The sequence below is a fragment of the Xiphophorus hellerii genome, chromosome 18 (assembly GCF_003331165.1).
Source record: "Xiphophorus hellerii strain 12219 chromosome 18, Xiphophorus_hellerii-4.1, whole genome shotgun sequence".
NCBI lineage: Eukaryota > Metazoa > Chordata > Actinopteri > Cyprinodontiformes > Poeciliidae > Xiphophorus > Xiphophorus hellerii.
Window position 1 is genome coordinate 8,993,155 of NC_045689.1, and position 13,991 is coordinate 9,007,145.

Sequence of the window (13,991 nt, forward strand, 5' to 3'; positions counted from 1 at the left end):
CATCCTGTTCACTGGCTGCCAAAAAATACTCAAAGATGGAAAGGTTTAAAATGAAGGAAAATGACTTTGGGTATGTTAAAGTAATCAGATGGAGAAATACCTCAACTGTCAGGGAGTAATACTTTAACAAGCTGGACTGCCACCTCCCTCGGTTTTGCCACCTGGTCCAAATGAAAAGCCAGCACTGTATTCTTTTCAAATAAAAAAAACAATGAAACAGTCTCAGGTGCCTTGGGAACACACACTCAGTATGGATCATGAGACATTTCTCTTTCCCAAGAGAAGCTATTAATCTCTGTTCATTCACAAATCTGGCTTTACAGCTTTTGTTAATTTTCACCTTTAATGGGATAGGCCAGGATTTTTGAAAGGAGGTTATGTTGAAATAAGCAGTCAATGCTGTACCTGCAGTAGATATCCCTTTTTGAGTCATTAATTTAAAAGTTCAAATTAGTTAGCAAGCTTAATAGAGTTTTAGCATTTTAATACAACCCCAGTCTCAACAATGTCACAGTTTATGCAATAGTTTATGCTGTTTCTTAAACCTGTAAGCTATCATTAAGTTTGCATTCCGCAGTTAAAGTCTCTGTACTTTTCTATTGGAAAGAATAGAAGTTGGTACACTTCCAATAATGTTACTGTGTGATACTAAAGACAGAACACGTCTTTAAAAAAAAATGGAAGGTTTTATACAGGGTGAAATCTAGATGCACTGACTAGATTTGCTGTTTGTACCAGTAAAACTTGATCCATTCAGAATAAAGATGAAAATTACTTTTGTGTAATTTTCTGCGGTCCTTCCCGCTGTGGAGCAGAAATATAATTCAAGTGTGAAATACTGTTTGAAAAATAGAACTGTAACAACAAGCCAAAACTAATCCTTAAAAGTGTTTTTAGGACCTCATTAGTCCAGCTGAGATAATTAATCTCAGTTGGACTTACAATCATGACAGGAAGTTATTATCCCTGAAGAAACAAATAATTGTAGCATGTGGGTTAAATCACACTCTCACCAATATGCATTTTTATGAATACTATTTTAATGATTTATTTCTCATTTCTCAATATGTTTTTTCTCTCTTTTTAAACTCTCTATATTTTACTGTTTCAGCTTATAATTAAAACCAAAAACATTATCCTGTGAATGTCACTTAGGTTTCATTTTCATTCACATTAGAGACAGGCTTGTAAGGTGAACATTTTTAAGGTCATATTCCAAAAAAAGTATTTTTTTCTGCTCAGTTTCTCCACTGGAAATGTTTTACATCTGTGGATTTTACACAGGAAGTTCATTGAAGGCACACCGCCTCCAACCATAATTTACTATCTAAATAATAATATTCTGTACAAGCCTGACTACAATTTTAAGGACCATAAATACTGTGACATTTTAAAGATTGAAGTTCCTTCAAACATCAAGTCTGTTTTGGTCATGGTCCCTTTCAGCTTCCCACTAGATTCAGCCTTTGGGACTAACTAATCTGGTTTTATACTAAACTAAAAGGTTAATAGTTTTGTCTACAGCTGGTAAGATACAAAGTAATGTTCTGCTCCACAACACAAAACAACTGGTGAAATTTCACACAAAGCAATTCTTCACAACATGAGAATCAATATGAAGAGGGATAGGTGCATTAATGCATATTTTTAGCAACACAAATGTAAATGCACCCAATTACAGCAAAGGCTGATTTCCACATGGACAATACAAAACCGAGCCTGCCTCCAGTCATATATCTAAATATGTTTGTTATTCAGTTTGTTGTTTTATAATTTATTGACATTAATTGGAGGATTTTATGATGTTTTTGTCGTTCTCTAACAGTTTCCATATGAGCTACAGTATGAGAAAATAGCTTTCTCTGTTTTCTACTGTTGTTGCACAACTTTCCCTCTAAGCAACTACAAAACATCTGAGTGGGGGGCTTCTGTGATATAAAAATACTTCTGGTAGTAAAATAGCCTAAAGTGAATCAGTGATGAATAATTTTAAACATTTATTATGATATCTTGTGCAGTACAGGGGTTAGAACTCCAACAGAACCTTTAATGTGTTTTTTTGTTCAGCAACGGTCTGACCAGAACCTTTTCTCTTTCATGTGTGTTATTTTCTGCTCATGGTATGGTGTACGTGTAACAGTGGATCTTTCTGTTTCCTCCGCAGGGTGGACTGAGTTCAGTAGCCTACGTGAAGGTGGATCTGGTTGACATTAATGATAACAGACCCGCTTTCTATCCACTCAGTTATGCTGTTAGTTTGAGCACACAGAGTGCCCCTGGGACATCTGTTGTCAGAGTGATGGCCTATGACCCTGACTCTGGCGAGAATGGCAAAATTACATACAAAACGGTACCTGGAGGAGCCTCTCCATATTTTACTCTCAACAAAGATACAGGTTGGAAAACAAAATTTCCTGTTCACGCCAACACATTTTCTCTTAAGCATATAAATTAATATTTTGTTTTTAACCATTTCGTAGGTGTTATCTCCCTGTCTCGGTCAGTCTATGGGAAAGTCAACTCCATTATTCCCATGGTTATCTCTGCTCAAGACGGTGGGGGACTCTTAGCCTTAGACAATGCAAGAGTCAACATCAGTGTGATGGCAGGACTTGTGGCACCACCTGTGTTTGAACAGACTCAGTACCACCTTACTGTATCAGAGGATGCCTTGCGTGGGACAGTGGTAGGCATCGTCCAAGCCAGCAGTAAAACAGGTGAGAACTAGGAAAGGTATCTTGTCTATTCACAACTTATTCATTATAATATTTTTTTGCACAAAATCATTCCTAGACAGTAAGTTGGCCATGCGGCCCTCTCTCCCAACTCAATGTTTACACATTGAAATGAAAATGCCTATAAACACATGCGCAATTATATAACCGTACATCTTTGAAATGCAGCCAACAAGAATGTAGCAAGCGGTTTCTGGATGGTAAGTCAACAACAAAACACCTGTCTTTTCCAGCAGCCATTGAAGAGCGCATACAGCGATAAAACCAGCTGAACAAACATACAGGAGCTCTGCTTGGGTTGCCACGTAACCGGGCTGGGCTTGGCTGCGGTTGCTAGGTAACCCCAGTCACAATCTTTGAAACGGCTCACTTCCAGACACCAAAAATATGAACTTGTTACCATAAAAAGGCTAGGTGATCTTTTAAGCACTTAGGCTGTTTTTAGAAGTATTTTAAAAGTATAAAAATGTGTAAAATCACAATTTTGAAAATATGTCCCCTTTAAATGATATCTGCAACTGCTAAAGTTTTAGATTCAAAACTAAGTTCTTGTTTTGGTGTCTTTCTGTCACTCCAGGCAATTCCAAGAGCATCACCTACACAATAAGCTCTGGGGACCCAGCAGGCTACTTCACTGTGGATTCTGACACTGGAGCCTTAAGGACCAGTCTGCCACTGGATCACGAAACCCAGCCTGTTCTTGATTTAGAAGTGCAGGCCCGTAGTGGCAACCCTCCGGCGTTTGGCCAAACCCGTGTTCACATCACCATAGCAGACATCAACGACAACCCTCCAGTGTTTTTGCCCTCGTCTTCAGAGTCCCTGCTGCTGCCGGAGAACACAGAGATGGGCACGGTGGTGTATCGGATCCAAGCAGAGGACAGAGACTCAGGACTCAATGGACAACTCAGCTTTGAACTTTCCTCTCCAAATGGAATCCAGAGGATTTTCAGCATAGAGCGCAGCACTGGAGAGATCCGATTGGTTGGCAGCCTCAGCTATGAAACTAACCCCCGTTATGACCTCTTGGTGATTGCCAAAGATAAAGGCGTGCCCCCGCTTAGTGCCACCCTTATGCTTGTAGTTCATGTGCAAGCAGAAAACGAGCAGGGTCCTGTGTTTGATACCCTCACCTACAGAGTGGAGCTAAAAGAAGGAACCCCAATAAACACTCGCTTCCTGCAAGTCAGGGCCATGAGCAGAGAGGTCCCAGGCTTGGGTCATCTGAGCCCGCTGATGTATCACCTTCGTCCAGATGGAGATGCTGCAGGATTTGGCATTGCTGCAGACAGCGGCTGGCTGTTTGTAAAGAGCTCTCTAGACAGAGAGCAGAAGGACATGTTTCTTTTAACAGTGCTGGCCAGTGTGACCCACGGAGGGCTAAAAAAGACGGGAAGTGCCACGGTTCGCATATCTGTGACCGATGAGAACGACAATGCTCCTCGGCTCGCCCAGCAGAGAGTTTTCATGGCTGTGAGGGAAAATCTGCCCACGGGAACAGGATTCGGTCACATATTGGCCACAGACAGAGACAGCGGGTCCAACGGACGGCTCAACTACCGCTTCCTGCATACTGACCGCCACTTCCAGATAAACACACACACAGGTTTGCAGAAAAATGTCTGCAGTCAATTAGATGGCTGCTTAAACAACACTTAGGACTGCTTGGGTTTACTCCAGGATGTATAAAAGAGGAGTTTGTAAATCCATGCAAATACTAATCAGTGGGGAAAAGACATAAACCAGAAGAAATGTACAGTTAGTTCTAATATACAATTTTAGGTGAATTCTTGATTATCTAGAACATTTGCCTTCAAGGACACTCGTGCAAGGCAGAGTAAAAAAACATCACACTTCAGCAAACAGTTTTTTAGTGAAATCTTCAGGGTTCTTTTGGGAAAGAAAAACAGAGTTTAACTAACTGAGTAATGTTTTAAAGATGAGAGTGTGAAGTTGCCCCCTGATTATGGTTATAAATAAGTCAGATAATGGTGACAGCAGCATGAAATATTTTTCTGGACTCTAATTGGCCCATTGAGCCTGTTGGTCTTTGGGTAGAGACTCATGCTCTGCTTTGTGATGAGTCTCCAGCTCCGTTCTGCACGTCTACAACATCTGCCAATCCTCATCCACTTGTAAATTTGGCTGTGTGTGTTTGAGCAAGCGAATGCATTCAATTCTCATGCGCTTATGTCTGTTACTCCTGAGTGTCATTGATAAAAGCCTGCTGACTGCTAAGTCCCTCATCATTATTCCGGTGTGCTAGTCTCTCTGCATAAACTCCCTCTCATCCATCCCCCTTTTCCTCCCCAGGTGAAATCAGTACAAGGATGACTCTTGATAGAGAGCAGCAGTCAAGCTATCAGCTGATGGTGGTGGTACAAGATGGAGGTTCACCGCCTCGCTCTGCGACAGGCACCGTCTTCATTACTGTACTCGATGACAATGACAATGATCCAACTTTCATCCACAGTCAGTCTGGCAAAAATGTCATCATACAGGTGACGTCATAGCTGAGGGACATAGATGAGCAAATAAGGGGGGGGGGAATCTCATGTCTAAAATTTTGCTTTTAACCAATAGGTGACTGAAGGTCAATCTGCTGGCGCTGTGCTGGGAATTCTGCAAGCCCAAGACCCAGATGAAGGAGAGAATGGCACAATAATCTACTCCTTGTCAGGTACATTATGAATTAATTTCTTATAGATTTATGTATGAATGATAAGCTTAATGTGTTCAATAAATCTATTAACTGTTCTATTTTATTTTGCATCTAAGCTAACAAATAATCTTGTCAACTCTTCATGTGATGATATATAGTCAGTCCTGCTTTAACACATTTAAAACCTTCCAAAAAGTTGTAATGCGGCAATTTTGCAGGGTAAAAATAACCAATGGGTCCAACAAGTGATGGTAATCATAATTAATTGCAACTGTTTGGGTTGTTGTGGAGAAAAAAAAAGGAGATTAGAAATTTCTCACACATTTGTTGGCAAACAAATGTGTGAGAAGCAGAAATTTCCTCCAACGAAGATGGCTGAGGATTTGCATACTGGCGGAATTTGGGCAAATGCCATTGGGAGTAGGTGGGTGGAAGCTTAAACTGGACAATCTCTGATCCCTCAAATGGAATCTCATCAAGAATTGCAATGTCAGTTGTTGATGTAGCCATCTGGGCATGGGGAAAGTTTGGGAAAGTGTCTCATTGTGCAATACACAATTAGTTTCTCAGCTCTAACTTTACTGTGCAACAGAAAAGGCCTGTGTTAACCCTGTCTAATGGCAAAATTGTCTTCTCAGTGAGCGAACAAATCTTAGATTGAACTTCACATAATGGAATAGTGGTTTGTGGTCAGAAGAGTCTGTATTCCAGATTTCTTTTTAGAATAAATGGACACAGTGTGTTCTGAGGCAAAGACAAAAAGGACTGCCCGAACTTTTATTAGCAACAGGTTCAAAATCCAGACTCTGTGATGGCATGGATTTTGCATCAGTGGCACATGGAAAAGTTATTTACACTTTCATTAGGAGGCATAAGATTTTAGGAGACACACTTCTTTCATTGACACTAACCACATTTAACTGCAAGATAACTGTAAAGCAGTATTTTAACACAATGAACATTAAAAAAATCTAATTAAAAATAACAGCAGAACAAACCACAGATGCAGAAAAACATACACTGAATATCCACCAGTGTATGACCTGACTTGTCCTTAGTACGAAATGTGTGAAGATTCTTGAAACAAAAAATAGATGCAAAAAAATGCAATGTTATTTTATCACATTCCTCCTGTAAACACATATAAAAATGTGTTTGCAGGAGGAATGTGAGAAAATAACAGCTGACACATTTATGCAGCTGCCTGAATTTCTTGGAGTGTTTAGAGAAGAAGCTGGTTTTGGAATGTGTTGAAAGTCTGAAGTGCAAAAACAAATGTATTTTAACAAATGAAATCAAACAAGAGACAGATTAAAATATATTGGGTTCCTACTGCATGCAGTGAGAGGTAAAAATTGCTGCTTTTGTTGCATTTTCTGCTATAGTTATACTCCTGAAAGCTTTTTGTTTATAGAGGCTGCTTACAGTAGCACAACATATAATTTTGATTCAAGGGATTCTAAAAGTAGGTGAATGGTTGTTGTTATGATTAAATAATTTTCTTTATTTCTCCAATGTGGTGAAATATTTTTATTGTACTTGAATAAAAAGGCTTGTCAGCAGGGGTTTAATAATTTGTTCAACTCACAGGAAGATACAGGACGTGATACTGGGTTCATGAGAAAAAGATGAGACAATATTTTACCAATATGTCTGGGACAATGAAGAAGCCCACATTTTTGTTTCACCATGCACTGTGTTTTAAAGAATCTCAATTAACTGAATATGTGTAGTTCTTCTCTTGTCAAGCTGACCACTTACAGTGGTTTAAATTTAAGCCTCACTCATCCAATCACTTTCAGATCAGTAGGAAACTTGGGGTTAAGTGCTTGCCAAGGAACACATCGATATGTGGCAGGAGAAAGTTGGAATTGAAACCCAAAACTCAATATATCAGTTTCCTTTTTCAACTGCATTCCACAAAATGCTGCCAGATAAATGATTTAAATTCAGCGGGGTCTTCTTCAGTAGTTTTCTATGTATTGTCAGCCAGCTCTTTATTAGCCAGCTCTTTCAGTACAGCAGTTAGCCATGAAATACTAACCTTCAAAATTTTATTTCCATCTATAAACACAACAGAATGTCAAGTTAAAAATGTTCACTTGGTGACCTTACGTGATCAGAGGCACAGATCGCAATTTGAGCCCGTGATGTATATCTGGCTCATGCTCTTGACTGAGTACAAGATTTTGGTGACACTTATCACCCAACAATGTCACATAAAGATGATGAGCAGGAGCCAAATTTAGGAAGGAGAGAAGGAGGCATGCTCATGAAAATGAACAGTTTTATTTTTAAAAAAGAAAATTAAAATACCTTACCAAAGCTAAGGTTCATGGGGTAGTCCAAAATAATACACAAGGGAAACACAAGGAAACAGCTTATGAGAATTCAACACTGAATGAGAAAACCAAGTAGTATTTTTAAAGGGCAGCTTTATTGGTGGGCAGGTTAGTTAAGGTACAGATGTGAAGCAGTTTGGGTCGACACATAGCTGAGACACTGAAGGAAGCTACTGGGTAGATCTGAGAACACAGACACTGAAACAAGTAAATAGCTGATACAAGCCTACACAGAAAGTCAAATCCTACAGATTGTTAACCAAGAGCTAAAAAAAAAAAAAAAAAAAGACAGGAATTCAGGAACTAAGATCAAGCAAATGCAACTAATTACTCAGGGCATATTAAAAATAGAAAATTAAAAATACAAATCATCAAATTATAGAGTATACAACAAATCTATAAGGGATGTTAAAACTAAGAAATGAACAGAATATGAAATACAGACTGACAAACACAAGACTAAAGTCCCGAAGATTATGAATGTACTTTTCATTAAACCCACATTTTTGTGGTGAAATGGTTTTTATTGGTCTGATGCAATATTCTGATCTCAGATGTCATAGTTTCATTAACTAAAAAAAGTAGAAAAATCTTAATTAATTATAATTTACAGAAATACAGACTTATAAATATAAGTGTGTGCATGTAAATAATCAATTTACTTAGCGAGTTACTGAAATACATTTCTGATAATGTTTCTAATATATTGAAGACATATGTAAGAAACACCACAAATTCTCATTATATCCCCACTAGTAGTGAAACAAACTAATTTGTCATATTTAGTGTCCCGATTACAAATGTTTGGCTTCATTTTAGCATGTCAGGTTTTTGTATTCTGTCTGCCTACACCTGTCGTCTCCTGCTAACTGTAACATTTTGTGTCTTTCCAAGGTCCCAGAGCTGAGCGTTTCTCTTTGAACGCAATCACTGGCGAGCTGCACTCATCATCCCCTCTTAGCCACTCAGAACGGGCTGAATACACTCTGACAGCGACAGCCACTGACAGAGGACTACCCCCGCGCAGCGCCTCCTGCTCTCTCACAATTCAGGTCAGACTCCTACTGGAGCTCAGCCAGCGCAAACACTCTCACTACACACCTATTTAATATCAAAGAATGGACCCAGGGCTGAGAGGATCCATGTCTCCGGGCCCCTCAGACTAGCTGCCAACATATCGGCCTCACTTCTGACAAGGTCGCCTCCCACCCTCCTCCCTTTTCTCCTCTTGTGAATTTTCTAAAGGGAAATTTCAATCTGAAATGGAAAAGTGGGTCTAAATTAAACACTCCCAGCTGGGTTATGATGAGAACCAGCTGTAGAATTCTCAGATCAAGGTCATACCCAATGACTTCAACACTTTTTTTTGGTACAGTAGCCCTTTTTACGAAAAGTAGCAGAGCTTTACTTACACTCAACAAAACACAGCACTGATGGTATTTAAAGGTAATATATAACGCGGAACAGAAATGGAAACATAGAGAGCCCTGGAAGGAACTTCAATTTATGGGTTCCTGGAAAATAGAACTAGCATATCCATCAAATACAAGTCCAGATTTTCTTTCTTTTCAAATATTATTTAAAAAAACATGAAAGTTATAATTATTGGTTAATTCAATTGACCTTTGCTGTGTTTTCCATGTCTGTTGGTGCAGTAATAAAATTTCCCTTTACTCATTCTTTTAACCTTATTTATTTTTCAATCTTAACTATTCTCTAGAATGTATTGTTATGTATATTGTTATGATTATTTCATATTAGAATTTTTAAGAGTACATATTTAGTGGGGAAACTGGAATCAACTGTGAGAAGCAAAAACTAAAAACAACTACACTGCAAAAACACAAAAGTTTCTAGTACAAACATCTTATTACTCTTTAAATCAGACAAAACTAACAATCACTTTTAAGCAAGATATTTAGTTACACATGTTCTCTTTTCGTAAAATGCTGTAATATTTGTAGAAGCATAAACAGCCCCTTTAAAAACTACAAAGCGAGCAATTTATTTCCCAGAGCTAAAGTCAGATCCTTGAACTATTTTTTGCCTTTGATTGTGTTACTTTTATCATGTATAATTTGTCCTGGCAGTAATGCAAAAATCATATTGAAAATGATTAATAGTAGCAGCTCTTTTATCCATAAAACAGTTTTTGTCACTACATTCATTGTGACTGGCATTCATTAACTATCACTGAACACATTCTGTGCAGGTGAGAGGATTTTGTAAAATCGGCTGCTGCTTGGCCACGGATTTACATAAATGGAACATCCTATGACATTCTGTTTACTTTGCATTTTAATTCAAATACTTTGGTTTCTTTCAATTACAGGTTATCAGCAAAAACAGTCAAGCCACTAAAACGAGCCTGCACTCCATTTCATTCAACTCTGTGGAGGAGGAGGCCAGTCCTGGCACTGTTATTGGATCAGTTCGCCTTCATGACAGAGGAACTGCAGAAGAGGGCAAGGTGACCTACACAGTGATCGGCGGGACAGATCGGGATGGGACTTTTGTTGTGGATCGCCTTACTGGTGATGTGTATCTGGCTCGTCCTCTTGACTATGAACGAGACACACGGTACAGCCTGAGAATCGAAGTGGATGATTTATCGCAGGTCCCTCCTAAAAGCACGCTTGTCAACTTGGACATCAACATAGAAGATAGCAACGACCACTCTCCTGAGTTTGCTGAGGATCCCATAACAATTGTCATCTCTGAGAACATGGAAGTTGGCTCTTCTGTCTACACTTTCCAGGCGATGGATAAAGATGGCAGTGGGCTTAACAGTGAACTGAAATACTCCATTCTCCAGCAGTGGCCAAATACCCCTGGCCTTTTTATTCTTGACCCGGTCACTGGTGTTCTTTCTTTGGGTCACAAGCTAGATCATGAGGTGACATCCACAATGATACTGGTTGTCAAGGCAACAGATTCGGCCCTCATTGTCAGCCAGAGGCGTTGGGGTTCTGTCACAGCAAGGATCTATGTAACCGACGAGAACGACAACCCACCGATGTTCATATCACCAACAGCAGTCAGCGTCATGGAGGACCAGCCAGTGGGCTTTGTGGTGCTTTTTCTCATGGCCAGAGATGCGGATCAAGGGGAGAACGGTAGAGTGACCTACAGAATCCATTCAGGCAACACGGGCGGGACGTTTAACCTCAACCCTAATACGGGTATGTTCAGTTAATATCAACAATTATATTATAAAAGGTTTTCCTTTTCTGTGAGCAATAACATACGATGTATCCATCTTTAGTCTGTCTATCTTTAAAGATATACATAAAAACTCTCAATTGCATTTATTTTAAACTGACGGTTGTCTGAAATTTAATTCAATTCAGTTTATGTATATAGCATCAATTCACAACAAATGTCATCTCAAGGCACTTTACAAAAAATATCAATATCCCTTTATTTGTGATATTGATATTAACACATATTTTTTTTAAACCATTAACTAATTCATTTTATTTCTTACAGATTCTGCAACACACACAGAAGCAGTAACACATTCCTTACTTACCAACACACTCCTACTTTACCTTTCTTAAGTTATCTCTCACAGTTGAAGGCTGAATAGAGCAGCCTGTCAAATAATAGACTTACACACGAGAAACACACGTGCACACACAACAACCCATCATCTGTTATTGTAGGTCTATTCCCATGAAAGACCAAAGATCCTTTTGCCCAGGCTTCTGGGAACCATTAGAGAAGGGATCAGTTACGCATATCTGCGCGTGTGCGGGCGTGTGGGGGTGTGTGTGCACGTGTTCACCCACATTCTGTGTGTTTGTGAGCTCACATTACACTGCCCTGCCACTTAGTCAACACTGACCCTGAGCTATTTGGTCCTGTGGGCTTTGTTGTGGTGTTTGAGACACGTGTCAACGTTTGCTCCACCTCTCCTTCAACTCCCCAACCGGCATCCCCCCTCTGAGAGGATGAAAACATTCAGAATCTGTCGTCCAAGTCACCCCTTCTGCCCAGTGTGTTTTCATTGTGAAGTGTTTTCATGCACACCGGTTATTTGTTTAAATAATGACAAAGTTAAGCACCTGGGCGGCTCCTGTTATAGGGGTGTGACTGACTCGATCTTGGACCAAGTCATCACAATGTTACAATGACACTGTTAACCCGTTTAGAGAGAGCCATTAAGCCAATTATCAGGAATCTTTAGGAGTCAGAGAGTGTAGCACATTTTCATCGCTCTTTGTCAAAGGGCAATGATGATTAATTTAATTTTCAGTCAATTGTAAGACTATGTGGAAGAGTGTACAGTTCTATTTGAGTTCAAGTTTATTTATAAAGCATTGACCACATCATCTAAACCATAAAGACCACTAAAATTATATAAATTAATTAAGTGAACAAGAAAAACCAGAGTCTGGAAGGCTGCTTTGCCAACCCCTAATCTTTTACTTTTTCTATTCTCTTTTGGATTAAAGCTGGAATTCTGGTTGATCCACTTCAAAATGGATCAGTTAGAAGATGAAATAAATAGATTACTTCACACCTAAATCTGGCAGGGAAGGATTAATTTTGAGTCTCACTGACTCACTTTGTAGTCAGTGAGTCTACAAAGTAGATGGATAGTAAAATTAGTCCAAGAATGGGACCTTGGGGAACTCCACAAGGAGGCTGATGGAAAAATAAGATTCTGCAAGGGTTTCCTCGTTGAAACAACTACAGTCAGAGAAGTAAGAAGCACTTGCATGCCTCAGTGCACCAAATGAAATGTTTAGATACTGTGGTACAATGTAGGAGGCAACTGTGATGTCTAAAAGCAACACAGTTAGAATGTGGCGCCATAAACCTACACAGGTGTAATATATTGGGATTAGAACATCCAAAATCCTTTCTTGAATAACCCACAATCTTTCTTTGTTTTCTCTCACATGTTATCAGTGTCTGGAAGCAGGGCAGGATCAGAGAGGAGTCAAATTTAGGTGAAAAAAATCCCAGCACTAACTTTTACCAGCTTAAAGCTTAGGGCCAAGTTATCTCATTCCAAGCAAAACAAAGTGAAAAAACATAAAGAAGTTAAACATAAAACAGTCTTTGCCCCCTCTGCCTTAAACAGTTACATCCCATTTAATAGCATGAAATTGAAATTGAATCAATGCAAGCTCTAACCTCTAAGGGCAGGATAATGAAAAGGCGAGGGTGCCCCTAATTTCTCCGGAGCACGGCAGGCCTGGCTGTTGCGTGTCTAGAGTGTGTGTTTACAGCTTCTTTCTCGATGGCTGTGGTATTCCTCAATGGAAAATCTCGTAAACTGTGGCCAGACTAGTCGGCTGTTACAACAATGGTGGTGGTAGCGTTCAGGTAGGCAAAGCTGTGTATGTGGAGGATATTAGCTTTGATTTGGCCTTCACACGGCAACTTTTCACACTTACCCTCTAAATAAGATGCAGTCACACAGTCCTAGAAAGCGGTTGTTTTTCCTGTCTTTGATGACACACTGAAAATTTTGTATGCAACAGACTCTGTGAAACCAGCTGTATTATTGCAAAGGGCTATTCCTTTGTCAAAATTGACTTTTCATTCATTTGTTTTCAGGCTCTCTTTCTATTTTCAAACCTCTGGACCGTGAGGAACAGGACATCTTTAACCTCACAGTAATTGCTGAGGATCATGGGATACCTCAACGCTCGTCTAGCCAGATGCTGTGTGTCCATGTGATTGATGTCAACGATGAAGTGCCCTGGTTTGAAGAGAGTCATTATGAAGCCCAAATCTCTGAGAATAAACCTGTCGGAACAAGTGTCTTAACAGTGTTGGCCTCAGATCTGGATCAAGGTGAAGACATAGAACATGGAATCGTACTGTACATGATTTGGATATTTGGGGTTGAAAGTGTTGTTAGTATTGTGTTAAGGATCAGAAATGCATATTAGCATTCTTTTCATCATTCTATTGTAAACAGAAAACCTTAATTTGCACTGAAAAAGTAAACAGAATCTATTTCTACTCTAACTCATGCTTTTTTGTGATCACTATGTTGACATTAACAATTGTTTCCAATTATAAAGGCATCACAGGAGGCAAGGAGATACAGAGAAAATGTACTGGCCCAAACTTAGAAGCACATAAAACAGAAAAGCAAATTATAAACTTTCTACTTAAAAGCAATTAGTGAAGTAAACAAGTGAGGCTGCCAGACTGCTTTCTTTTAGCACGCAATCTGGCATCCATGTAACAGAAGGGAGGCAGCTATCACTGCCAAGTGCTTAAACAGCA

At 39.4% G+C, this 13,991-nt stretch overlaps 1 protein-coding gene across 1 annotated transcript in view; it reads left to right on the top strand.

Moving 5' to 3' along the window:
• The window catches only part of LOC116707721 (protocadherin-16-like), a 95,353-nt gene that overhangs the window by 71,201 nt on the left and 10,161 nt on the right, over positions 1-13,991 (top strand). Inside the window, exons 4-11 of the mRNA XM_032545203.1 lie at positions 2,165-2,396; positions 2,481-2,717; positions 3,313-4,341; positions 5,049-5,236; positions 5,319-5,415; positions 8,634-8,791; positions 10,072-10,921; positions 13,311-13,550. Of these exons, the coding sequence (XP_032401094.1) occupies positions 2,165-2,396; positions 2,481-2,717; positions 3,313-4,341; positions 5,049-5,236; positions 5,319-5,415; positions 8,634-8,791; positions 10,072-10,921; positions 13,311-13,550 (3,031 nt within the window). The remainder of the gene's footprint in view (positions 1-2,164; positions 2,397-2,480; positions 2,718-3,312; positions 4,342-5,048; positions 5,237-5,318; positions 5,416-8,633; positions 8,792-10,071; positions 10,922-13,310; positions 13,551-13,991) is intronic.